General features: G+C 57.3%; 3 protein-coding genes across 7 annotated transcripts; 2 read left to right on the forward strand and 1 right to left on the reverse strand.

The window, feature by feature from the left end:
* Window positions 1-4248: 4248 nt before the first annotated feature.
* ZNF319 (zinc finger protein 319) lies at window positions 4249-13531 on the reverse strand. Of its 2 annotated transcripts, none has more exons than XM_065848047.2 (2): window positions 12849-13531; window positions 4249-11443 (listed from the first exon to the last, which is right to left on the reverse strand). In XM_065848047.2, the coding sequence occupies exon 2, from the start codon at window positions 11075-11077 to the stop codon at window positions 9416-9418; it is 1662 nt and encodes a 553-aa protein (XP_065704119.1). In that variant the 5' UTR covers window positions 11078-11443; window positions 12849-13531; the 3' UTR covers window positions 4249-9415. The 2 variants fall into 2 exon arrangements, with proteins under 2 accessions (XP_065704119.1, XP_065704118.1); XM_065848046.2 differs by having other exon boundaries at window positions 12839-13531.
* A 106-nt stretch (window positions 13532-13637) lies between these two features.
* Window positions 13638-18678, forward strand: USB1 (U6 snRNA biogenesis phosphodiesterase 1). 4 transcript variants are annotated; one of them, XR_010652288.2, is made up of 7 exons: window positions 13638-13828; window positions 13934-14085; window positions 14258-14441; window positions 14910-14963; window positions 16137-16242; window positions 16462-16594; window positions 17113-17196. XR_010652288.2 is itself a non-coding variant. In XM_065848581.2 (7 exons), exons 1-7 carry the CDS (start codon window positions 13728-13730, stop codon window positions 17587-17589), a joined length of 786 nt encoding a protein of 261 aa, XP_065704653.1. In that variant the 5' UTR covers window positions 13638-13727; the 3' UTR covers window positions 17590-18678. The 4 variants fall into 4 exon arrangements, 2 of the variants coding, with proteins under 2 accessions (XP_065704653.1, XP_065704655.1); XR_011741223.1 differs by lacking the exon at window positions 17113-17196 and adding an exon at window positions 16755-17106; XM_065848581.2 differs by lacking the exon at window positions 16462-16594 and adding an exon at window positions 17485-18678.
* Window positions 18679-19469: 791 nt separating this feature from the next.
* Window positions 19470-24929, forward strand: MMP15 (matrix metallopeptidase 15). Its single transcript, XM_065848150.2, has 10 exons — window positions 19470-19921; window positions 21018-21166; window positions 21396-21518; window positions 21624-21931; window positions 22144-22305; window positions 22427-22650; window positions 22794-22932; window positions 23174-23324; window positions 23443-23558; window positions 23808-24929. The coding sequence occupies exons 1-10, from the start codon at window positions 19808-19810 to the stop codon at window positions 24257-24259; spliced, it is 1938 nt and encodes a 645-aa protein (XP_065704222.1). The 5' UTR covers window positions 19470-19807; the 3' UTR covers window positions 24260-24929.
* The last annotated feature ends 676 nt before the right edge of the window (window positions 24930-25605 follow it).

Consider the following 25605-nt stretch of genomic DNA (forward strand, 5'->3'; position numbering starts at 1 on the left):
CTCCAGGCTGGGATGCAGCACCAGTGAGCCAAGTGATGCTGCATGTTCCCATGCTTGGGTACAGGACAAGAGCCCGGCTCAAATTAGGGATGTCTTCTGCTGTTGCCCCTCTAAAGATCACTGCTTTGCCCAAAATGCCCCTCCAAAGACACCCTGCTCTGCTCAATGAGAGTCTCAGGAGCATCTTGCATGGCACCCATGTTGTTGGTCACAGGAGGCACCCACAGAGGGCAAGAGAAAGCAGATCCCTGAGCTCCATCCAGCCCAGCCAGGAGCCTGCATGGGAGCTTTGACCCCAGGTTAACACGTGGCCCCAACCCCACACACACAGCAGGTTACAGGCTGGAAGCTGCTCAGTGCTGGGCTCTTTGCATTAACCGCTTACCTTTCAGACACGAAGGATGTCTTCATGCCCCTCGATGAGTTTCATTGGGGGCTGCCCAAAGCCTGACATCTTAAATATTAATGAGTTGAGGTTCACCGACAAGGTGAGGTGTGTCCTCAGCTCTTTGCTTATCCCCGCCTTGTACAAGTCCAAGATGCGGGTTTGGATGCGGATGAAGCAACACCCCACAGAGCACCTGCAGCCTCCCGCACACCATAGGAAGGCTCAGCTCTCATGGAGACCCTCATGTCCCCAAAGCGGGACAGGGTGGCCGTAAAACAGCCCCCAGGAGGCCTGATGACCAGAAACCATTCAAGAAATCATCTTTTACCTCCCGCTGGGTATAAGGGATTAAGAAGCTGAGAATGCCAGAGGAACAGCAAGGAAATAGTGGCGGCACTGTACAGCACAGCAGCATTTCCACCTGTGCTTCGGGACCACCACAGCTCCCAAAGAAGGTCAGAGTCAATTTACACCGCTGAGCCCAAACAAGCTCAGAAAAAGTCCCCTGGGGCTGAAGTGAGCCCCCATGACAGCTAAGGTCTCCTCCCCCCTTGATACCAGCTTGCGCAGCTGGAAAAGCCTGGAACTTAAGCCTGTGCTTGGTCTGGGAAGGAAAGTGGGGGGCCAGGGCTGTTCCTCTGGCACATCCGAACAAGAGAGTGGCAGAAACATTTCAGCGTCCCCAAAAATCTAGTTGTTGGGAGAAACAGGAATAAGCAGCCAGGATTTGGCTATGATGGCACCAAAGAGCTGGCAATCACATGCAATCCCCCCATGCCACCGCCGTCATGCCAGGTCTGCTGGGCTCACAACAGCGGGCACAGGGTCCCAGTCTCAAAGAGCAAGAAGCAGAGTGCAGACCTGTCATCCCCATTCAGAGCAGGACACACCATGGCCCTTCCCTTCCCTCCAGAATCATATCAAACCCTTCCACATTACCCATCTCTGTTGTCCTTGCAGCATCACTCCCCATAGACCCATTCCATCACTTCCCCAGCCTGGACTTGTGCCCCCACCACGGCTCATCTGTAGCTCCGTTTCAGAGCACCAAACCCCACCACCATGAGCAGAGGTGGCCTTGCAGAAACCCCAGCCACGTCCTTTGCCTCCATCACTGCCACTTACCCCCACACACTTACCGCCACCTCCCCAAGAAGCCACCCCTGGGACGCGTGGGCTCCCTTGGCCACAGCAGCTCACCACTGACCCCCAAACCCACTCCAATCCGCTCAGGACTCTGCAAGGATTAGCTCAGCACTGCCTGCAAATGGGATTACCAGCACTCAGCTGTCCCGAATGCCCCGGCTCCCAGCAGTCAGCCTGGTTTCGGTGCAGGACCGTGCAAAGAAAACCCCAAAATCAAAGACATTTGAGTATCCTCAAAATCCCTGGTCACCAAAGCGACTGCAGGCACTCACCGGCCAGTGCAAGTCCAGCTGCACCGCAGGGAAGGCTGTCGTCTCGCGCAGAAGCAGGCAGGCACAGGGATGTGCAGACAAGCAGCGATGGGGCTGCTGAAACTCCGCGGGGCAATGCAAGGGTGATGTGCTGAGGGGGATGTGCCTGAGGATGCTCCACCCGCAGCTCTGCCCCGACCCCAGAGGATCTGGGGCAGAAGGCAGCAAATCTGCGCTGGGCTGAGCTAAGCCTCCCCTTGCTGAGCTTGCCAATTGCTGCTTGATCCGTTTACCTCCAGCCCTGTGTGACTGCCAGCCTTTCCCATCACCCTTAATCTCGGCCACGGTCACACCTTGGAGTCCTGGTGCGGTTTCAGTGCACCACACCCAGCCCCAGCTTCTGTCTTTGGCCAGAGCTCCCTGGAGCAGCTCTGGAGCCCTGGACCTGATTCCTCCTTCCCCAGCCCCATGGGTGTCCCCAGCCTGGCAAGCAACAAGTACCCATCCTGCCTGGCCCCAGCCCAGCGCCTCTGCAGCTTTGATTCCCAGCCAGGGAAACTGAGGCACAGTCTCCCAAATCACACCTCGATCCCCACCCACTCGGCCCAGGGAAGCCAACTGAAAGGCATACCTCTATTTCTGAGATACTTTTCACTCTGAAGAGGAGTGAGGACTGCTTACAGTCAGCAGCAGCAGGTCCGGACAGGCGCAGCACTAAATCAACCTGCTGTCCCCCCAGTAGGATCAGCAGTGGAAGCAGCACAGCTCGGACCCTGCACCCTCCGGGTCACAGCAGGGCCAGGTCTCCCCTGGCGGGAGGCTGCCCAGGTCCCACCTGAGAAGATGGTGCTGCCTGACAAAACAAAGCAACGCAGGGACAGTTTCAAGCTGACTTTTGCATGATCAGGCTCATAAAATCCTGCAGTGAGAGGTTAAAAAAAAAAAAAGTAATGTCTGCTGATAGCGAAACCTGCATCTCCTCCAATGACACTCTTGCAGACACCATGTCTTTGAACCAGACCTGCCTACAAAAGTCTCTGATTTATTTCTGCAAGCAAATGCCCAGGAGGAATCCTGGAGTGCGAAGGACATGGTTCAGCTCCTCACCTGGGTGATGCTGCCAGCACTCCTGGCACATTTGCTGGATAACTACTTTCCATTCATTTCTGCTGTACATTTGTTTGCTTTTACATTCATGGGGTAAGGCAGGAAAAATTGGTAATGATACCTGCACAGAAAACAGCTGCCAAGTAGGTAAGGTCTTCTGGAAAGAAACCAGACCTTCAGGGGTTCTTAATAAGATGCTGAGAGGATGCTGCTCCCACCAGCCATTCCTGGTCCTCCCTAGCCTGAGCCTGGGGCTCTGACGCGTGCAAAAATTATGCAGCTTTCCTGTGATTTAGGGAAATCAAAGACAAGAAAATAGAAACCTGTGTAAAGCACCGGTAGTGCCGATGCAGTTTCCTTGCCTGCCCTGAGGATACGGAGTATTTCCTCAAACTGCAAAGTTCAAACATGGGCACAGTTTAGGACTACCAGCTGCGGTTTAACTTTTCATCCTCCCACAGAAATCATCCAGCCAAGAATGAGAAATTAAGGCAGCTGGCAAAGGTGTTGCCTTTCTGCCACTGGGCACGATCCTGTTGGGTGGCACTAACACCCTCCCAAGGTTCAGCACAGCTGCCATGGAGGGACCAGTGACCTGGTATCAGCAATAGGGACGGGGGTCCTGTCCCTTCCCCAAGTCGTGGACATCCCTCCTCTTCCTCCTGAGCATGTCTCCATGGAATTTAAGGAGCTCTGAATGGAACAGCCAGCCAAGAAGGCACGCTGAGCTGTCTCCCAGCCACAGGATACCAGGTGAGTGCCGTCCCCATTCTCCCTTTGGTTTACCATCCTAAACCCTTCCCAAACTTTCAGCCAGAAGCACTTTCTCAGTGATCCACAGACAAAACACACATCTCACCTGGCCTGGGGGTGGGATGGTGGAAGTCAGGTCATCTGCAGGTAGAGGGCTCCTCTCTTGCTATCACAGGATGGGATGGATGCAAAGAAATAAAAAAGTCTAGGACAGCTGAAACAGTCGTGCGTGGGGTTGGGGTCCCTGAAGCACAACATGCATCAGCTTCTGCTCCTGAACAGGCGCTGCTTTCCGGCAGGCACAGAATCCTGGTACAAGCTGTGCCCTGGGCAGGGAGCGCTCCTCCTCCAGCAAGGGGCAAGAGCACCACGCACACTCTTCCTGCTCTTGCTTTCAGCCCCTGGGAACCTGCCCACACCCCGCCTCTCAACTTCTGGTTACCAGGCAAACCACCATTCCTCCATCAAAAAAGTTCAGTGAAAGAAAGAAAATATGAAAAAAAAAAACTTCAAGCAAAGCCAGACAGGGCACAAAGACAGACAAGTTAGGTGGTGCCTGGCACATGGCCTCTGCTCCAGAAATCTTACACACCCACAGGAAGGTATAAATAACTATAAATTTATTAGTAAAGCAAAACAATTTAACACTCACACAGAAGAGCGGGATGTGTTAATACAATATATATACACACATACATGGAGTATCATGTCAGAAACACATGGAGAGCAGTGTTAAAGGCACTGCAAGCCACACGAACCTCAGCATCCTTGGCCGCAACTTCCCACAGCTCTGGGAACCTGCCGGAACCCCAAGTGCAGGTTTGGAGGAGCCTGAGAACCTCACTGGCCATGAAATCCCTCTGATCCGCAGCTCGAAGACAAGCCCACAGTCCAGCTCCCACCTGCAGTCCTGCTCTGCCCGCCAAGCATCCCAGGCACGCTGCGAGAGCAGCTTCTTCACATCCAGAAAGCAGCAGAGGCAGCTGCTGGGAGATGCTGCGGCGGGAGCCGGGCAGCAGGGGAGAAGCTGGGCTCAGCGGGGCCCTGGGGGGAGCTGCTGTCCCCAAGCCTTGCAGCCTGCCCTTATTGCATCTTAGCATTACACCTGCATGTGCAGGAACCTTTCCATGGGCAAACTCCACACCCAACAGAGGAAAAGTCAAACTCTGAAGAATAACAAGGGTTTTTTGCTTATTGTTGACAGCCAATGGTCCCAAACCACTGTCAGAGGACGCTTTCCCCGTCACCCCTCACTCCAGCACATGAGCCTCAAGACCAGAGTGTGCACATCTTCCCACCCAGGTCACAGGGACAGCATCTGCTCACCAGAGAGCTGGCAGGGCCACCTGGGCATGTGCATGGTCCCAGGGGTGTCCACGCCAGGGTTAACTCAGCTCAATGCCACAGTCGCTCTGCAGGCATTCCAGGGGGAACCAAGCAGTTCAGCCCCTCCCCATCGACAGGACTTTTCCCCAGGAATGTCTGACTTAACCCTTGGAGATGCTCTGTTCTGGCTCCTGGTCCTGGCTTAGACTTACTTGCCACAGCCATGGACACGACCCAGCCGAGCTGAGCTGCCACACCACCGGCATCGCCTGTGCCGAGCAAGATGGATGGCCTCATGGGGGGAAGGACCAGAAGCACCCAATGGAATCCAGCAAAATTTGGGTCCCAAACACCTGACTGCATCATCAAAGGTTTGGTATCACCTGGGAGAGGAATTTAGGGCAGGGAGGAGTAGGAAGAGAAGGGGAAGAAGCCTCACAATCCACATGGAAAAAGGGATGGAAAGCAAACTGCTGCTTACAAATAAAGAGCTCAACAAAGGGCAAAGAAGCCTAGAAGGTTTTATAAAAGTATAAGGAAAATAGCTGTGGAGGGGAAGGGGTCAAGACACACCTGAAGGCATCTTGTAGGTAGGGTAAGGGCAAGTGAAGATCAGAAAAAAGCCAAGGTAACTGACTGTCTTCTTCCTGGACCCAGGAAGCCAGAGGAACAGCAGCCCTAGAGAGTAGGATTTATCTCCTGGACAATAATCACGCTGCTTTTGGCCCGTCTAATTGTCTCCATCACCTCCCCAGTGGCATCCTATGCTCAAGCTGCCTGCCAAAGAGAACAACCATTCGGGAGAGACCATCCCCTCCTCCAGCCCTAGAGCAACCTCAGGCAGTCTGGCAACCAGGTCCTGAAGACACGTGCAAGCACTTGCCATGGGGCTGATGCAACACCAGCTCCAGCACAACAACCCTCCTGGGTGCTGTGGGGTGGTGAGTGACACAAGAGGCTAAGCGGACACAGCATGAAGCCTGAAAATCTCTTGAAATAACCGTCAGAAGTGAAGTGCAACACAAGTACAGAGCAGAAACACATTTTACTCCCAAGAGGCTTTGGCTACAACTGCTCTTTGGTTTGAAAAGGAAACACCAGCAGTTAGGAGAGCCCTTGGCAGTGTGATGCCCAGGGGACATTGGCCCCCCAGGCCAGTCCCTATCTCCCCACTCAGCTCCTGACATCCATGTGCCTCCTGCTATTTCCATCCCCTCCCACTTCACTGTACAAAACATGACCCAAAGGCACAGCAACAGAGCGACCTGCTCCCCCAGCCCACTGTACACAGTTGCTTTCAACCAGACAACCTCCCTATAAAAATACACCTGAAGCTCTCAGTGGTCGCTCAGCCATCCACTCTGCGCAGCCCCTCCACCTGCCAGCACTGAGGTCCAGCAGCTGAAGCCTCCACAGGCTCCTGCTGGATTTGGGCTGTTGCAGGGCAGCAAACGATGAAGAGACCGAGTCACCAGGGGCCCATGGCCAGTCCTACTTAACGATGCTCTAATGCCACACCAAGATGTTTTCAAACCTGGAGGCATCTACTGACAACCTGGACCTGAGCTCATCCCCTTGCCCTCGAGCACACAGCCCCAGCAATGCGCTCTCTGCCCAAGGTGCTGCTTGGCTGTTGCCACAGCCTAAGCAGAGCCAGAGCTCCTTGCTGGGATACCGAGGGCTTTCCCAGCTGCTCAGCACAAGGGATATGCCCTCCAACAGTCCCCGTGCCAAGCTGGTAGCAAAGGGACAGGATCCAGCAGCTCCATGGCCAGTGCGCTGTGTCTGGGTCCCACCTGCTCTGCCCCAAGCACCTGAGGCTGCCCAGCTCCCCAGGCAGCCCCCGGGGGAGGGCAGAGAGCAGGGCACAGCCATCTGGGGCCCACACTAATGATTTCTCCAAACTCCTACTCCAGCCAGCAGCTGACCCATAAAGAAATACAACCAGAGAAGCCCCCGGAGGCTCCAGCAGACTCCATTTCACACCCTCCTCATACTCAAGATAAGCCTCTCTGCAAGCTCCCAGCTCTGAGCACTGATCCTGGCTGCTGAAGTTGTGCCCAAGCAGTCAGGGCAACCACTAAACCCCCAGCTCTGGGGACCTATAGCAGCTGCTTAGGGCAAAGGCAGAGGAAACCACAGCCCGAGCCAGGAACAGAGCAAGGGTTCAGATGGGTGCTGTTGTCCCCAGCTGGTCCCAGTCCCACACTCGTAGTCTCTGTCACCACTAAGCCCTTCTGTAAAGATAGGATTAACCTTCTTTCTTGGTTTTACTCCTCATTTTTACTCCTACAGTAAAGCATACACTGAACTTACTACATATTAAGCAGCAAAAAAATTGCTACCTAAAACCAAAGAGCTCTTTAAAAATCCAAGTTATCACATTTTTTTTTAAAAGATCCAGTATGACATCAAGTTAAACTATACAGTATTTTTAATGAATACTAACAAACTGCTTAAAAATAAAAAAAAAAAAAAGGGAAAAAGAAATACAGACAGACAACTTGGTAGGAAGTTCTACATCTTTGAGGCAGCATGAAGTAAGATAACCATCGGTCCCCTCTTCCTTGGGCAGTAGAGAGCAAGGTCTGCTGTAACCTCCTTAAAGCTGCGCATAAAAGCTCAGTCCCAGGGTCACACTTGTCACTGAACAGTCCCAACCCCTGCAAACGCACCCCATTCCCCTTCACCGTGCTGGAAAAGAAAAGAAAGCCTTTCTCCACATTTCATATGAGCAAAGCCCAACTCTCTGCACAGTTAATCTGTCTATAGTTGTTGTAGACAACACTTAATAAACTTGTCCTAATCGCCTGTGCAGCACACGGGCAACTTACTGGCTGCTGTCTACTAATTAGAGCTCGTCACAACAGTCCTACCTCATACAAGGGCCAGCCAAGATCACAGAAGAGCTGAGGCTGGCAGGGACCTCTGGAGATCATCTAGTCCTACCCCTGCTCGAGCAGGGTCAGCTACAGCAGGTTGTCCAGGACCCCATCCTGTCAAGGCTTGAATATCTCCACAGATGGATATTTAACATCTTACTATCTCCAAAGACAAAGGGGGGAAGGCTGGTGGGCAAGCCAGTAAGCATGCCTTCAACCTCCAAGGCATCTAACTGGCATGTAGCTTGTCTCTTGGTCATGAGAAGCCAGAAAAATCCTGCAGAGCAAAACACCTCAGGCTGCGTTGACCTTGCTAGGGGAAATTTATTTTTAAGTGATGTTTACAAGGACTGTGCAAAACCTGAAAAATACAGAAGAGGTAAAGAAAGAGTAAAGGGATAAAACAGGACTCCTGCAAGAGGAGAAAAAAAATACACTCCTCCTTCACCCACTGCTAACCTTCCTCTCCCTGTGGAGCTGAGCCCATAGGCCAGCAAAGACTCTCCTGGCTCCCTCTGGTTCCCCTCCAACAAATGGGATGCCAAGTGTGGCACATGGTGTGGGTTTCTGTCAGCAATGGTAATGTCTCCAAAATCGCAGGTTATTAGTAGTGTTCACCTCACCCTTTAGTGTTCACACTGCTGGGACAGCCCTTTGCCTGACCCCCTGGAGGGATGCTAACAGCCCGAGCAGTGCAAAGAGGGAAGGGGCCTGGGTCTGGAGGTTAAGTCCTGGCAGGAGAGCTCTGTCCCTCAGGAAGCAGCTCTGAAACACCAGGCTCTCAGCCAGGAGTGGGGCATGGATGCTCTCCTCGCCATGCTCTCTGGTAGCAGAGAAGCATTTGCTGCTCATCCCCATGCTGCTGGCAGGAACGGGGTGCGCAGGCTCACCCAGAACCCTTGCAGACTGTGACAGCCAGCGACTGCAAAAGCAGCAATGCCAAAGTGCTTTTTGGAGCTGTGTAGCCCCATGGCTTTTCCTTTCTAGACTCTAGGAGAGCAGGGGAGGTTGGGGCAGTCAATCAACACTAATGATCTGAAGCAGTCCTCTCAAATGAGTTTGGACCAAGAAAGCTGGGAGATCCCAGCAGCGGAAACTTGCTACTTCCTTGCCACGCAGCGCACCCCGGGAGGAGGGAGGGCTGGCTCTGCCTTGCTCCCAAGCCCTCTCCAGGAGTTACCCAGCCCCCCACCATTCTACCAGGCAGGGCAGAGGAAAGAGGCTGCAGGCAAAGGGCTGGTGCCTGCAGTGGGCAGCTGAGCTCCCAGCACTGAAACTGCAGGTACAGCGTGAACTACAGCCCAGGAGACACCAGGAAACTACAGGTATTGTTCCATCTCCCCACCTCCCTCCTTTCCTCTCCACCCCTTCGAGCTTTTCACATCGTCCGTCATCTCTGCAATACAAGTGGTTTATCAACCACAGAGGCCAGAGGAAAGTTTACCTGCCCACCCACCACACCACCCCTTTCCCCCAAACTCCCTGGAGGCCACCTGCAACTGAGGAGAGGGAAGGGGAGGCCGAGGCTCATGCAAGCTGAAAGCCGCCGAGGGGACGGAGGCTCATGGCAAGCAGGCAGCCACCTGGTAGGCGCCCTCGGCTGTGTGCTGGACGCTATGCTCCTGCAGCAGGCCCAAGTCCAGGAACCGTTCCCCGCACCACATGCACTTGTACTGCTGCTCCCGGGCATGCACGCTGTGGTGCTTGTTGAGGTGCTCGCGCTGCTTGAAGGCCTTCTCGCAGGAGGGGCACTTGTAGGGCTTCTCACCCGTGTGCACGCGCCGGTGCCGCTGCAGGTCCGAGGCGTACTTGAACCGTTTTTCACAGTCGGGGCACTTGAGGGGCTTCTCACGGGCTGGGTCGCAGCGATGCTGCACGAATTCGGAGGAGGAGAAGAAACGTCTCTCGCAGAGCGTGCACTTGAGTGGCTTCTCGGCGCAGTGGGCCAGCTGGTGCTTCTGCAGAGCTGAGGCTCGCTTGTAGGACTTGTTGCACACCGCGCACTTGAAGGGCCGCTCTGCATTCTGCACGCACTTGTGCCGCAGCAGCTCTGAGGACTGGTTGAAGCCTTTCTGGCACACGTTGCACTTGAAGAGATTTTCTATGCCATGCACGTGCTGGTGGTACACCAAGTGTGAGGGCTGCACGAAGCCCTTCTCGCACAGGTTGCACTTGAAGGGCTCCTCGGTCTTGTGCGTGCGGCGGTGGCGCATGAGTGCGTACTGCTGCTTGAAGCTCATCTGGCAGAGGTCACACTTGAAGGGACGCTCCTCGCTGTGTGTGCGCTCATGCTGCCGCAGGTCTGAGGGACGCTTGAAGGCCTTCTGGCACTCGCCGCAGCGGAAGGGCCGCTCCCCGCTGGGCGTGCAGGGGTGCTGCAGCAGCTCCGATGACTCCTTGAAGTGCAACTCACAGACGTTGCACTTGAAGAGGTGCTCCCCTGAGTGCGCATACATGTGGCGCACCAGGTGGGAGCGGTGCTTGAAGGTCTTCTCGCACACCGTGCACTTGTAGGGCCGCTCCGAGCTGTGTGTCCGTTTGTGGTGCACCAGGTGGGACGACTGGCTGAAGCTCTTGTCGCACAGCGTGCACTTGTAGGGCTTTTCACCTGTGTGGATGCGCTCATGCCGGGACAGCTCTGAGAGGTGCTTGAAGGTTTTCTGACAGATGGAGCAGCTGTAGGGCTTCTCCGAGGGGTCGAGAGGCTGCGAATGCTCCACCTCAGGAGGTTTGTAGGTCTTCTCGCAGATGGAGCACTTCATGGCATTGCCATTGTGGACATTGTGGTGCTGTGCCAATGAGGTCAGGAGGGAGAAGCCCATTTTGCAGACACCGCACACAAAGGGCTTCTGCTCCACCTGGATGCACTGGTGTTCGAGGAGGTCAGTGGCCTGGTGGAAGATCTTCAGGCACTGGGTGCACTGGAAAGAGCGGTCATGGCCTGGCAAGCACTGGTGCTCATGGGGGTTGGAGAGGTGAGCGAGGTCGTGGCCACACACCCCACATTTGTGGGACGGCTCTCCAGCCTGGATGGGGGTGTGCTGGTGGTGCTGCAGACCTGGGTCTGGCTGGAGCAAGATGCCGTAGACAGCACAGCCCAAGGGGTTGTCAGCAGAGCTGGGCGGGATGGAGTGCTCTGGGAGGGCGGCTGCCCCAGCGTGGTGCTGCTGTGGTGGCGGCGGCTGCTGTGGTTGCTGCTGTTGCTGCTGCCAGCTTTCTGACATGCTTGGAAAAAAAACACAGGATTTCAGCAGCGACAGCTTCAGCTTCTCAACTGAAATGGTTCGAGTAGAAACAAAAATCAAAAGTATCCAAGATCCTGATTTCCTGTAGCTGATCCCCTGAATGTGAGGACAGAAAATCCAGCACACAGCCAAGGATCTTGGGAAGCAAAGAGGCAAATGAGACTCCACAGCCTCCTCCTTAGATCAGCACAAGTTCTTTGCAGACTGATTTATTTTGGCTTTTTCTTTTTTTGGACAAAAGAACAGGAGTCAGAAGCAAGTGCCTTGACGACAAGAGGAGGACCTTCTCTGTGCTGGCTGCGATGGGCTCACATTTGGGAAGGGTGAGGGAGGGAGCAGCGCTCTCTGCAAGGAAGAAGACAGCTCATGTCAGGCCTCGGAAGAAAGACGGGCAACTCTCTAGTCAACCTCCCCTCACAACTCACTTTGAAAACTCTCCTGCAACCCTGTAAAACTACCAGGAAGCCAGTGTGGGGGAGCTAACGAGAACTGGAGCCTCCTTGCTGCTGTGTGAAGGGCCTGGGACAAGGCATGCTCAGCCTAGAAAGGACTGGGCTCTGCCTGGCCGCAGCCAGGTACACGTTTGAGCAGTGTGCTCTCACCAGAGGCAGCACAACCACCCACGTCCCGGTCAGCCCAGTCATTACCCCGTATGCCGTCAGTCACTGCATCCCCCAGACCCACTCAGGGCACTGACTGAGAACAGCTCTGCATGGGCTGAGGTACGCCAAACGCTGTGCAATCAAGAAGCTCCCAGGTTAGATTTCACAGATATCAAGGCAGATCCCAATATGATCCCACCCCAGGTGAAACACCCCTGCGAAGCAGTTCTGCTCTTCCTGCAGCTCGTTTGCCTTCAACATTATCCTATCTGCAGACAAAACACAGAACCCACAAGCATTGTGCACAGCACTCTGCATGAAGATAAAAGAAGCATTAAAGTGATGGCTCGGCTGAACCTCCTACCAAATCATGGGATAAAAGTACACTGGAGCCAAACAACCTACACCAGAGGTGCTGTCTGGCCTTCCTATAGAGCATCACAGGGGTTTTGCTCAGTGAAAAGTTCCAGTCTTTCTAAAGAAGTCTAGTGAAACCTGATTTCAACTTAGAGAAAGCCCACCAGTGAGCAGCAGACAGGGGCAGTGCCAACACACCTGAAGAGAGAGGAAGATTCCAGGCCTTGGCTAATGCTCTTGTGCCATGAGTCCCTAACCCTGCAAGAGCACACCCATTCCTGCATCAAACTGTCTGCCGTCACCCAGCGTAAGTAAAACTTTGATCTTCCAGGAAGGTGTTCGCTGTATTTAAAACAAAGTGATAAGAAGCATCAGAGAAGGCCACTTCTCAGCATCCCTACCTCCCCCTGCGCTCAGCTGAGACCGGATCATGCCCCACAGCTTAGGCAGGGCTGGACTGTGCTTCTGCCTACAGGGACGCTGCATTACTTTGTCCGCCAGCACAATTCTGGGTAGTAAGATGCCCAAAAGCCCTGCAGAACACAGGCTGTCCTCTTTCTCCTAAGTAGCTCACCTTGACTGTCGACACGAAGGGAGCACTCACAATTATGATACTTAGCACTTGAACTCGATGGCATACAAAACTTGAGCACAGCCCAGCTGCCACCTTCCCCTGCAGCCAATGTTACCCATGGCAGGAGCAACCGCAACGGAGTAACGGCATCCTAGACCATCTGGCCTAACGAGGAGGGGAATCTCGGGAAAAATAAGAAATACCAACCTTAGCTTACCGAGGGCTCTGCACGGGTACCCAAGTCGGCGCCAGCTCCGAGCCTAACTCATCCCTCCGTGGGAGGTGGGAAGCGACAACCATTTAAGGAGAGAAGCCGGGAAAGCAGAGGTACTTTCAAACTGGAGAAGCGGCCCTCGGCACGGCCCGCTCCGGCATGGTCCGGTCCGCCTCCTGCCTCCCGCCGTCCGGGCCTCCCGCAGCCGGGCCAAGGCCGCTTCAGGGAGAGGCGCGGCGGGGCCGCGGGGCGCGGGGGCGGCCGGGGAGCTGGGAGAGCAGCCGCCGCCGCCGCAGCCCGCGGCGAGGCCCGGCCCGCCGCTCGCCTCTCCCCATGGGACGGGCTCGTCCGGCCCCGCTGGCCTGCGGACAAACGCGGCGGCGGCGCCCCGAGGCCTTCACCGCCGCCGCGCCGGGAGGCCCCGCAGTGGGGTAGGGGGTCCCTGCCCGGCGGCGGCCGCCTCTGCCCCGCCGAGGCCCACACAAAGGGCGGCGGCGACGGCCGGGCCCCTCACCTGCGGCGGGAGGCCCCTGTCAGCCCGCTCGCCGCTGGCGGGGCCGCGGCCTGCGCGTTCCGCCCGAGCCCCACGCTGGCGTGGGGGCGGGAGCCGGGAGGAAGGGATGGGGGCGCCGGTGCCGGCGGCGGGCAGGCGGCGGCCGCGGGGTGCGGGCGGGAGCGGAGCGGGCCGGGCCGGCCGCGGCGGCGGAGGAGGAGGAGGAGGAGGAGGCGGGGCGGGGCGGGCCGCGGCGGCTGCCCCCTGCCGGGCCGCGCTGACAACAGCGCCCCCCGCTGCCGCCCGCCGACACCGGCGCCGCCGGGGGGGCCGAGCGGAGGGCGCCGTCCCGGAAAGGCCCGGGAGGCGCAGGGGAGGCCGGGACGGCCATGAGGGCCGCGCTGGTGGGGTACAGCAGCTCGGAGGAGGAGGACGAGGGGGAGGAAGGAAGGTGCCGGGGCGACGGCGCGCAGGAGCCTCCTCGGGCCAGGTGCGTGCGGCGGGATGGGGATTTCGCACGGAGGTGGCGGAACGCGCGGGGCCGGGTGAGGAACGCGCGGCCGGGATTCCTCCTCCTCATTTTCTTCCCCCGTAGCCCCGGCCGCCCCCGCCTGCCCGTCCCCGCCGGCCTGCCGGGCGATCCGGATCCGGAGGAGGCCGTTAGCGACGACAGGTCCCGGCACGGCGGCCGCATCCGCGGTTTCCCCCACGAGCGGGGCAGCTGGGCCACCCACGTCTACCTGCCGTGTAGGTAACGGCGGCCCGGGACGGCACCGGGACGGGAGGGCGGGACGGAGCCCAGCCGGGTGAGGCTGGTGTACGGCGGGACGGGAGGCCTGGAGGACCCGCCTGTCTCCGGTGCGGATCCTCGGCCGGTGCTCCGGGGAAGGGACCCGGTTCTCACCGTGCCGCGCCGCAGATACAGTGCAGGAGGAATTCCTGGAGCTGCTGGAGCTGCTGCTGTCCCGTGCCCGCACCTACGTCTCTTCGCTGGCTGCCATGGAGCAGTTCCACCTCAGCCTCTCGCAGTGCGTGGTGCTGCGGTACCACTGGATCGACCCGTTTGTCCGCTGCCTCAGGGAGCGCCTGGCCACCTTCCACAGGTATGGACAGCGGAGCCCTGAGCTGCTCCCTCGGGGTAGGTGTTTCACCAGCATCCGCACCCTGAACCGTCTCTGGGAGACAATGCTGCACCAGTAAAACCCTGGAGAGATTTCCTTTCTGGCACAGGACCCAGCACCAGACAAGTCAGGAAGTCAGGTCTGGGTTTTAAAAGGACGAGGCCGGAGCTGTCCCATCCTGTAAACCAGAGGTACTCTCATTGCCTACATTGGGCTCAGGCATCTGCTGAGCATCAGCTGCTTCAGGCTGTCCAGGCTTTGGAGGGCTGGAATCAATTCATTTAAGCCCAGAAAGATTCTGGTTGCGCTGGTTTGGTCCAATTGTGACACACATTTGCCTTTATCTTTCTACAGTTCAGTAGAAGTCCTTTCTTCTCATCTTCTGTTGCTTTTTGTTTGTGTTTTGTTTTGTTTTCCCCACTAGATGAAATAGGATCTTTCTTATTTCAGGTTCTTCTGCGTAGCTGACCAAGTGAAGGTTTACACCAACCAGAACAAAACCAGGTGAGCGAGCAGCGGGGCAGCCTGCCTGCCTGGGGAGAAGGTTGGGCAAGGTGCTGGGTGGATGGGAAGCATCACCCTGCCTGTCCCAGGGTGATTGGACTGAGCCATATGACAGGGCTGTATGCAATCACCTTGTCTCCAGTGGCTTCACTCCTTTCCACAGCCACTTGCACAAATTTTTAGCTTCTGTGCTGATTCTCTGCAAGCCATTGGTCTCATTAGTGGTGAGTGAAACTCAAGCTGCAGGATTTCAGTCTTCTGAAGAGATCTGTTCACAACGTGACTCGAGGCAGGCCTCTCTGCAGGGGTTAGATTCATGCTACAGTTTCACAGCAGCTACAGGAGGCAGCCATGTTTACTGCCATCTCCCATCTGTTTTGTTCTGCAGTTTTGCAAACCCTTGTGCCAGCATGAGCAGCCTGGGGTGAGCAGAGCCAGGGGCCATCTCTTTTGGCAGTGGTGCCAGTCCTGAAATTTTAGTGCAGGTATTCCAAGAGCTGGAGGGAAATAGCTTAGATGGTGCTAATTCTCCTGGCTGTCAGCTCAGAAGCCTGATTTCAATTTAATGCAATTAAGTAGTTTAAATGTCAAAGCAAAGGTGATTAAAATTGTGAAAAGTTGCTGAATCTTGTGGGAATGGCAGCCCATGATAGTCCTGCGCAGGACAAAGCAGGTCCTGGGTGACACTTGGTCTTCCCCTCCCCTCCTGGAGTCTAGAAAGCGTCATCCAGACAGTCCTTGAGGAGGTACCTCTTTGTCACATCTCTCCAGCTTGATACTTCCCCTTCCCGCTTCCTCTCCCTCTGTAAAACCCCTCTGGCAACTTCTGCATTTGAGTGCGGCTCCTGCACGCACGGTGCTCTGCAGAAATTCCCATTGAGTGCATCCTTTGCCTGAATAATGAGTTTTCGTGTCCCAAAAGCAGCTGAGTTAGTCTGCTAAACCTACATGATATATCATCCAGTCTTGCTTCTCTCTGCTGCCATATCTTTGTTTCTGTTATTCTTCAGAATACAGTCAGCGTCCTTGAATGCTTAAACCTAGCATTCCTCAAATTGTCTTTTGTGAGGTGGTGGGACATTTGCCTGGTAGGAATGCAGGGCTAAGTATGCTGATGGCTGTGCCTTCTGCAGCATGAAAGGGTGCTTGCTGTCTCTCCTTGTCTTTCTTTAGGACCTTTATTGGCTTGGAGGTCTCTGCTGGGCATTTCCAGCTGCTGGAGCTGGTCTCAGAGGTGGACAGAGTTCTGGAGGAATTTGACCTTCCCACCTTCTACAAGGTGAGGGGTTTCCCACTTGTCTGCTGATCCAGGCGTGCTGGCTGGTTCCCCGCGAGAGGTCCATGAAGCGTTCACCCCAAATAAACAGGAGTGGGGAGGTTAGACTGAAATGGTCTCCTCTGGGTTGGTTGGTAATGTTCATACTTAATACCCTGAACACGAGCTTGCTGAGAATGGGACTAGATCAAGTCTATGTCTTTTGTATCGTGTCCTGTGCAGGAGACTAAGGATGGTAACTATCTGGTGGCCCACTGAGAATCGGGTTTCCGGGGCGAAGGGCCAGACTGCACATCACGGTCACTGCCCAATTGTGCATGGAAGCAGAGTTGCGCTAGGACAGAACGGGCTTAGGGTGAGCATTGTGGGACTGAAAGCGATGCTTATGCCTCTGCCTTGGGGCATCAGTCCAGGCTCCTTGCTTGGTACTAGCTCTGGGGACAGGTTTTGGATTTTGAATGGCCAAAACCTGGTTATCTCCAGAGCTGAGCAGGGGACTCTTGTGTGTTGTTCAGAAGTGACCCACCTACCTGTTCCACGACAGTCCGTGAGAGTTTCTTTGTGCAGTTGGAAAAGCTTTTGCAGAGTTAACCCCAGGGATACTGAGAACCAGGCAACCTTGCCCACTGGTGTCCGAAAAGACTGGTGCGTGCAGCTCAGGATGCATCACGCCTCCAGCATTGTCCATGTCACCTCTGCAACTACTGAGCTGGCAGAGGGGACCCTCCCAGCTTCGGTATCCTGCTGCTCATGACTGCAGAGCTGTCTGCCATCCCAGGCAGGACAGCATCACACCAGATCTCCCACTGTGGCTCTGTACATTGAGCAAAGCCTCCTTTAGCCCTCACGATCTGATCCCTGTTTTGCCTTCAGGACCCGTCGTTCCATATCAGCTTGGCCTGGTGTGTTGGGGACATGTCTGGCAGGCTGGAAGGGCAGTGTCTGCGGGAGCTCCAGGTGTGTCCTCACGCAATGGGGAGAGCAGGGGAAAAGCAGAGCTGGTGTCCAACCACGTCTCCCTGCTGAGGGTGGCGAGTGGGAAATTCCCTGAGCAAGACAAACTTTGCTGGGTTGAAAGAAGAGATGCTTTTGGGGGAGCATGCATTAAATCACCCTCCAGAGAGAAGTTCGGAGGCTTCTAGCCACAAATGGCCTCGTCTCTGACTTGGTTCAGGGACAGAGCTGCTGACTCTGTCCTCTGGCAGATCCGCACTCTGTGTGTTGACTCCTGCATCTGTTTTCCAGGACATTGTGGATGGGTTTGAGGACTCGGCACTCCTGCTGCGTGTCCAATGGGAGGAAATTCGCTGCAAGTCGGGGAACAAGTACTTCTCCTTCCCCTTGAGGTAGGGGCTGGTGGGGCTGTGCACTTCAGAGCCTTGGAGACCCTGATGTTCAACCAAGGACCATTCTCCAGCACAGCTCTGAGCGATGTGGGCTGTCACGCACCTTCCATGCTCTTCTTGCCCGCTCAGCATCTCTGACGTGTTTGTGGCCTCAAGTTGGGCTACTTCCAGGTTTCAGATTCTGGCTGAAAAAATGTGTGTCTGTAGCAGATTTCATCCTTGCTGCTGTATGTGCTGCAGTCAGCACTGGTGGTTCCAGCCATCCCACGGTCGCTGTTTTTGCTGATTTAAAAAAAAAAGACAAAAAACCTCTATAAAAGCCATAGATGCCTTATGGGAAGGAGGAAGAAGGTAGCGTGGGAAGCTGTTACTAAAGGGAAAGTGTCTCGCACAGCTGGAAGTGGCCCAGCCTGTTTGTCAGGAGGCTCTGAGCACTCTTTGGGTAGCAAGAGGCAAGGACATGGAGCTGGACTGTCATGCCAGAGCATCTCCCTGCTGTGAGCCAGGACAAGTTCCTGGGTCATGTCCTGTGTCCCTCTCGTGCTGCTGCTGCCTCTATAAGGAAATACCAGCATCTAATCCTTTTGCCAAGCCGCGAAAGATGAAATCTGGAGGCAAGAAGTTGGAAACTCCTTGTGTTTCAGTCCTCAAGGATGGGTGTAAAAGAAGAGCTTTGGTTTAAGACTGTGCATACCGTAACCCAGGACTTTTTTGGTGGGCTGCTTCTCCTAAGAAGCTTGCTGCCGTGCGGGGGCCAGCCCAAGAGAGGGCAGTGTCAGCTTTTGCCTGAGCTGGGAGGGCTGTACCCACTGCTGAGTCAAGAGGTGGCAGCTCCTGCCCAGGCTCCAGGCTTTTTCCCCATGAGAACAGAAATCCAGTGCTGTGATGAATCTGGGGATGGCAGGCTGGACCTTGTCCCTTGGGAGAAGCTCTTTTTTAATCCTTTTGTTCCTGCGGGGAGGTCAGCTGCAGGCTCTCAGGTATTCAGAGTAGGATGCCAACGTGCTGTCCTGAATCTTTTATTCCACGTCTGTCTGATGAAAGACTCCAGGACTTCTGAACAGTAAAAGTCTGTCTCCTCGTGTCATAAAAATGTTTCTGTGGTATATTTCATCTGTTCCCTTTCTGACATGCCCAGCTCCTGCAGGCTTTGAATGAGGGGATGCCGGTGAGCTTGGTGCTGCACTACCTGTCCTTGCACACGAGAGAGCTTGGGGGCTTCGTGGCCATGGGAGCATCTCGGCACAGGTCGTGATGTCTGCCAGCACCCGTGTGGTAGCTGGTTTCCAAAATCATTGACAAGATTCTGTTAAGTCTGTAGGTGGTTAGTTTCTGGGATGGGGATCTCTGTGATAAGAAATGTGATTACACCCCGTGTTTTCTTTTGGGGAAGGAAAAACAAACAGAAATAGATATATTTAGCCCATGGGGACTTCCAGTGAAACTGGCGCTGGTACGACTGGTTTCACTGTGGTCCCTGTCCAGCAGTGCCAGGTTAATGCTCAACCATTGCTCTGCTCCTGCCCTGGCAGAGCTCGGTTTGGCCTCTTGCCCTGTTTGGTGACTCTGGCAGGTGTCAGAGACCCGACTCCCGGTTTCAGGGGAGAGAGCCAGGCTCAGCGGCAGGGCCATGGGAACAAAGTCCGGGGATGGGCAGCTGCTGGTGCAGCCCGGAAGGGCGGGTGTGAGCGGGCAGGTGTGGTGGGCAGGGGGTGCCCGGGGCGGGCAGGACCCGTTCTGTGTGTGGCGGGCGGGGCCTCTGTCCGCGGACACGCGTGTCAGCAGGTGTCGGGCTGAGGGGCCGCAGCCCCGCCCCACACCACCGCAGCCACGCCCCTCGGCGGCGCAGCCACGCCCCCTTTCCACGGCCCCGCCCCGCCCTCTCCCCGCCGAGCCGAGCGGAGCCGCGCCACTGCCGCCGCGCCCGCGTCCCTCCGGGTCGCTGCTCCCGGCGGGCAGGGCAGGGCAGGGGAACCGAGCCGCGGCGGCCGCCCATGTGCCGTGCGCCGCCGGCCTGAGCCTGCACACAAAGGCGCGCCGGGAGGCGACAGGCCGCGTCTGGCAGCGCCGCCCATGCCCCGTGCGCAGCCCCTGGCGGCGGCCCAGCCCCGGGCCATGAGGGCGGCGTAGCTCCGACACCGCCGCGCTCGGCTCGGCCCGGCCCGGCGCGGCCCGGGGGCAGCCGCGAACCGGGGCGGGAGGGGGGCGCGGCGCGGCCCGGTATGGCAGGAGGAGGCGGCGCCCTCTGCCGGGCGGGTGGGCGCCCCCCGCTGTTCCTGGTGCTTCTGGTGCTGCTGGTAGGGGCGGCGGCGGCGGGCGAGGAGATCAACGCGGAGGTGAGCGGGGAGGGGGGGTTCCCCGGGACACCCTGCATGTGCCCTGCCTGCACCCTGCGTGTGCTGCCTGCACCTGCGGCCGCCGGCTCTGCCTGTCCTGAGGCCGCAGGTGCAGGCGGGAAACGGGGGTCCCATTGCCCCGGGGGGGACGGGCAACGGCCGGAGGGGGAAAGGAAGCGCTTTGTGCCCACGCGAGGCCGCGGCGGGGGAGGGGGTGAAAGGGCCTTTGATAAAGTCTCTGCTGTGCCACCCTGCCTGGGGGGTAGGGGGGTGGAGGGAGTGTTAAAAAGAAGAAAGATTAACAATTTTTCAAAATCAAAACATGAATTCTTTAAAAATTCGAAAGTGAAAAAAAACAGAAAATGGAAAAAATTAAAAGGGACTTAAAGGAAATAAAAAAGAAGTTGTTAAAATTTAAAAAAAAAGAAATTAAAAGGAAATAGAAATAAAAAGGAAAAGATAAAAAATAAAATGCAAAAATTAAAAAGTAATAATAACAAGACAAATAAAAATTAGAAGTAATTAAAAAAAGACAAGAGGAGGCGGTGGCTGGGGCAGGAAGGAAGAGACCCGGCGCACCCCAGCTCCCCCTCCTGCCCGCTGCCTCTGTGGGGCCCCGGGGGGGCTGCCGACCCCGCAGGACAGAAGCCCCTTTGTGGGTGGAGGCCAGGGTGGGGGTCCGGGGCGGGGGGGGTGGATTGCTGGGGCCTGGCCCCATGTCCATCCATCTGCAGCTCCTGGGGGACACCTCTGCAGGAGGATGGGGGACAGACTGTCTCCCCACCAGCTGCCTCCTCCCCGGAATGACGGTTCCCCCGGTGTCGGAGGATCCCCCACAACTTGTGGGGCAGGGCTGGAACTCTGTTCCTGCTTCCCAGCTGCTGCCCGCATGCTCCGGCTTGCCTGTGCTGCCTGTGCTGCTGCCTGGGTGCGGCGCTCGCCCCCGGCGGCTGGCAGGGATGCCCTGTGAGGGGGATAGGGCTGGGGTGGCACTTGGCAGTGGGCTGGGGTCTCAAGGAGCTCCCCGGCGAGCTCCAGGTCCCACCACCAGGCATTTCCCTGCCCGCGGCCTCACGCTCGGCTCTCCCCGGCACAGGCATGGCTGCGGCTCTACGGCTACCTGCCGCAAACCAGCCGGCAGCTGTCCACCATGCGCTCGGCAGAGACCTTCTCCGCGGCCCTCGCCGAGATGCAAAAGTTTTACGGCATCACTGTCACCGGCGTCCTGGACGAGGAGACCAAGACGTGAGTTTCTCCTTGTCCTCTTGCTCTTGGGCTCTTTGGCTTTGTTGCCAGCCCTGGAGCTCTGCTTGCACTTGGAAATGTGGGTGCTGTCTCCCACAGGAGCTGCATCTCCCCTTTGGGGGCTGGACCCCCACAGCCAGGACACCTCCCTCACTGTCTGCAGCTGCTGTGCTCCCTCGGGGACCTTGGCTGCAGTGGGCTGAGCCCTGGCTTGATGCCTTCCTGGCAGGTGGATGAAACGTCCCCGCTGCGGGGTCCCGGACCAGATCGGGGCACGGATGAAGTCCAACATGCGGCGGAAGCGGTACGCACTGACGGGGCGGCGCTGGAACCAGAGCCATCTTACCTTCAGGTACCCAACATCTCTGGGGCTTCCCCCTAGTCCGTGGTGAGCCATGGACCCCCTTGGGGAGTGAATGCTGTCACGGACCATCCCCAGTGAGCTCTGTACCCACAGTATCCAAAACTACACGGAGAAACTGGGTCGGTACCACTCATACGAGGCCATCCGCCGAGCTTTCCGGGTGTGGGAGGAAGCCACGCCGCTGGTTTTCCGGGAGGTGCCCTACGAGGACATCCGGCAGAAGCGGAAGAAGGAGGCTGACATCATGGTGCTCTTCGCCTCTGGCTTCCACGGAGACAGTTCCCCCTTTGATGGTGTCGGGGGTTTTTTGGCTCACGCCTATTTTCCTGGTCCTGGCATGGGGGGTGACACGCATTTTGACTCAGATGAGCCCTGGACGCTGGAGAACACAGATGTGTCTGGTGAGTTGAGGGACAAGGAGCCTGATGGGCCCCTGGGGCTTAGGGCAGGGAGATGCGCTTGTGTGGGCAGGTGTGGCTGGGAGACCAGCTTTGTCGTGAGGGATGCAGGCAGCTCCCACCAGAGCACCCTCATTGCAGGGTTTTGGGGTCAGGGACACACCCCATGTGTCATGTCCTCCACCCCATTTTGCTGATGGTGCCTTTCCCGGCAGGGAACAACCTTTTCTTGGTGGCTGTGCACGAGCTGGGGCACTCGCTGGGCTTGGAGCACTCCAGCAACCCCAGTGCTATCATGGCCCCCTTCTACCAGTGGATGGACACGGAGAACTTCCAGCTGCCCGAAGATGACCTCAAGGGCATCCAGCAGCTGTACGGTGAGGAGCTGGTTCAGGGATCAGCCCAAAGGTGGGATGCTGGGCATGTGCATGTGGAAACTGAGGCATGGCTGCTGCTGGTCTGCATCACCCCATCCCTTCTGTTGCCTGCCCGATCCAGGTACTGCAGATGGACACCCTCAGCCCACCAAGCCTTTGCCCACCGTGACACCCTGGAGACCTGGCAGGCCAGACCAGAGGCCCCCTAAACCACGCCCCCCGGGGAAACCAGATCGACCCCCCAAACCTGGCAGCCCAGACCGACCTGACCAGTATGGCCCTGACATCTGTGACGGGAACTTCGACACGGTGGCGGTGCTGCGTGGGGAGATGTTTGTGTTCAAGGTACCTGCTGGGACCCGTTCTGCTCCTTCCCTGTGGGTGTGATGGGTCCCTGGGTGGGAAGACCCCTCCAGCGAGGTGGCTGGCACTGGAGTGGTGTCCCTGTGTCTCCCCCATCCTCTGTCCAACACTCCATTTCCCATCAGGGCCGGTGGTTCTGGAGGGTCCGTCACAACCGGGTGCTGGACAACTACCCCATGCCCATCGGGCACTTCTGGCGGGGCCTCCCCGGAGACATCGATGCCGCCTACGAGAGGCATGACGGGAGGTTCGTCTTCTTTAAAGGTGAGCAGGGAAACTGACTGGGAGGCCCAAGGTGCAGGGGGGACCCAGTGCCCTCCCAAGCTGCTGAGAACTGATTGGCTTTGTCCCATCCTGATCCACCTCCCCAGCCAGAGCCACTGCATGATCCCAAAGGGGTGGGGCAGCTGCAGGCATCATACCCAGATCCATATCCACATGTGCACCTGCTGCAGTGGCTGGGCGTTGCTGCCTCACCCCCTTTCTCTGTCTCCTCGCCCTCCAGGTGACCGGTACTGGCTCTTCCGAGAAGCCAACTTGGAGCCCGGGTACCCACAGCCCCTGGTCACCTACGGGCAGGGCATTCCCTACGACAGCATCGACACAGCTGTCTGGTGGGAACCCACAGGGCACACCTTCTTCTTCCGTGGGGACAGGTGAGTGGCTCTGGGGTCCTCGTCTCTGCTCTGCTATCTCCTGGTCACTGGCAGGGGTGGGCATGGTGGGTGGTGGAGATCCCCGTGCTCCTCACCTGCTCACCACCTTCTCCTCCAGATACTGGCGCTTTAATGAAGAGACCCGTGCGGTGGATCCTGGGTACCCGAAGCCCATCTCTGTCTGGGTGGGCATCCCTCCCTCACCCAAGGGTGCCTTCCTCAGCCCAGATGCCTGTAAGTGGAGGAGGAGAAGAGGGCTGGGTGGTGGGGGGGACCAGGGAGAATGGGGTCACCCCTCTGGTGGCCTGGCCACATAGGGTGGGGACTAGGAGGGTGGTCAGGAGTCAGCGCTGAAGCCCTTTCTGAAGTTTTTCATGAGTCCTGGAGTCAAACGTGCTGTCTTGAGCACTTGCAGGGGTGCCCAGGTTAGTGGGTGCCCTGCACCTGCCCACTTATCCCTCACCTCCATCTTCTCCCCGCCAGCCTCCACCTACTTCTACAGAGGCACAAAGTACTGGAAATTTGACAATGAGCGGCTGAAGACAGAGCCGGGTTATCCCAAATCCATCCTACGGGACTTCATGGGCTGTCACACAGAGCTGGTCCCCGACCCACATCCCCGCTGGCCCGATGGGGACCAACCTCCCTTCAACCCCAACGAGGGTGGGCGGACCGAAGGAGAGGAGGAAGAAGACGAGGAAGAGGAAGAAGACGAGGAGGATTATGGCGAGGGTGGCCGCCAGCCGGGCGGGGACGTGGACGTGGTGGTGCAGATTGACGAGTACACGCGCACCATGAGTGTCGTCATGGTGCTGGTGCTGCTGGTGCTGCTGCTCTGCATCCTCGGCCTCATCTACGTCATCGTCCAGACGCAGAGGAAGGGCGCACCCCGAATGCTCTTGTACTGCAAGCGCTCCTTGCAGGAGTGGGTCTGATCCCGGCCCCCTCCCCAAACCGCCCCCACCACCATGGTGCTAACAATGGACCTGACCTCCCTATCCCCTCCCCACCACCTCGGCCCCTCTTGCCCCATTGTTGCTTGGTGGCTCCCGTCTCAGAAAAGGGGGATGCCCCCCCCACAGCCCCTCCAGAGCAGCAGGGCTGGAACTGGGGGATGGTCACGGGGGGGGCTGGAGGGTATCCAGGTCCTGCCTGCTCCCTGGCAGCTGTCCCCCTTCCCCAGCTGTGACCCTCAAGTTGCCACCCATCATGTTGCGCCTGCCTCTGCTAAAGGGTCCCAGCAGGGTCCCCTCCTCCCACGCTGTGCCTGTGCCACATGAGGTGGTGAGCAGGTTGGGGGCTGCTCACAAGTGCTACAAGCTGGCAGGTCTCAGCTGCGGCACCTGCAGTGGCGGGGAAGTGTGAGGGAAAGGGAGGGCCAAGTTCGCGGCTACGTTTCCTGTTGAACTGTGGGAATACAAGGATGTAGTGCCTAAAGATCACAGGAGGTGGGAGATGCCAACTTTGCAGCTCCCCGCATGGGCTCAGCTCAGCCCAGACCCTGCCGCTACCATGGGGAAAAGCCCTGTGGGTGCGAGGTCCTGTGGGCAGGGCAGCGAGCACGGCCGCCTTGTACGTTTATTAAATGGGTCGGGTGTGTGGAGAGCCGTGGTGTTGTCCTTTCTGCCGTGGGGTGGGGGCAGGAGCCAGGCGCGCTGTCCTGTGCCAGGTTTGGCAGATTTTGTGGTAATGGGGGTATTTCCTGGTGGTGCCACCCTGCCTGGCACCCACAGGGGGTGGGTGACATGCTGGGGTATGTGGAGAAGGGGCCGGCATGTTCCCACAGCCCTGGGGCTCCCATTTTGGGGGGAAGGGGCAGCAAAAGCAGCCCCTCCTGACCACAGACAGAGCTGCCTTTCAGCAGCTCCCACAGCAGCGGCGATGGTCTTGCTGGGAACACAGCGCGCCTTGTTCTCCCTGGTCGGGGGTGGCCACCTCCTGTCCCCGCCAGTGGCTGTGGCAGCCAGGAGACCACGCGTGGTCCCTCCTGGAGCCCTGGTGCTCCGGCTCCCAGTCCCCGAGGACATGTTTCCTGGGGGGGAAGGGGTGGCTGTATCCTGTCTCACTGCTGCCTTGGCAGAGGAAAGCAGGAGGAGTTGTGGCCACTGCAGAGATGAGGGAAATAATCGTGGGAGTGGGAAAGATGAGACCCCGGGGCAGGAAGGTAGGAAATTGGCTTTATCCAGGGAAAAATGTTGCTCAGCCTTTAATGGGAAGGCAAACCAAACCACAGTGGGCGCAGAGGCAGCATGTGGTGGTGACAGAGGTAGTGGCCTCCCTG

Source organism: Patagioenas fasciata, chromosome 13 (assembly GCF_037038585.1).
Source record: "Patagioenas fasciata isolate bPatFas1 chromosome 13, bPatFas1.hap1, whole genome shotgun sequence".
Taxonomy (NCBI): Eukaryota; Metazoa; Chordata; class Aves; order Columbiformes; family Columbidae; genus Patagioenas; species Patagioenas fasciata.

Excerpts from the sequence above, each read along its gene's own strand:
- ZNF319 (XM_065848047.2), bottom strand. The coding sequence starts at position 11,077 with ATGTCAGAAAGCTGGCAGCAGCAACAGCAGCAACCACAGCAGCCGCCG.
- USB1 (XM_065848581.2), top strand. The coding sequence starts at position 13,728 with ATGAGGGCCGCGCTGGTGGGGTACAGCAGCTCGGAGGAGGAGGACGAG. Across the intron at positions 14,086-14,257 it reads CACCCACGTCTACCTGCCGT|ATACAGTGCAGGAGGAATTC; the intron begins GTAGGTAACGGC and ends GCCGCGCCGCAG. Across the intron at positions 14,442-14,909 it reads CGCCTGGCCACCTTCCACAG|GTTCTTCTGCGTAGCTGACC; the intron begins GTATGGACAGCG and ends TTCTTATTTCAG.
- MMP15 (XM_065848150.2), top strand. The coding sequence starts at position 19,808 with ATGGCAGGAGGAGGCGGCGCCCTCTGCCGGGCGGGTGGGCGCCCCCCG. Across the intron at positions 21,167-21,395 it reads CTGGACGAGGAGACCAAGAC|GTGGATGAAACGTCCCCGCT; the intron begins GTGAGTTTCTCC and ends CCTTCCTGGCAG. Across the intron at positions 23,325-23,442 it reads TTCTTCTTCCGTGGGGACAG|ATACTGGCGCTTTAATGAAG; the intron begins GTGAGTGGCTCT and ends CTTCTCCTCCAG.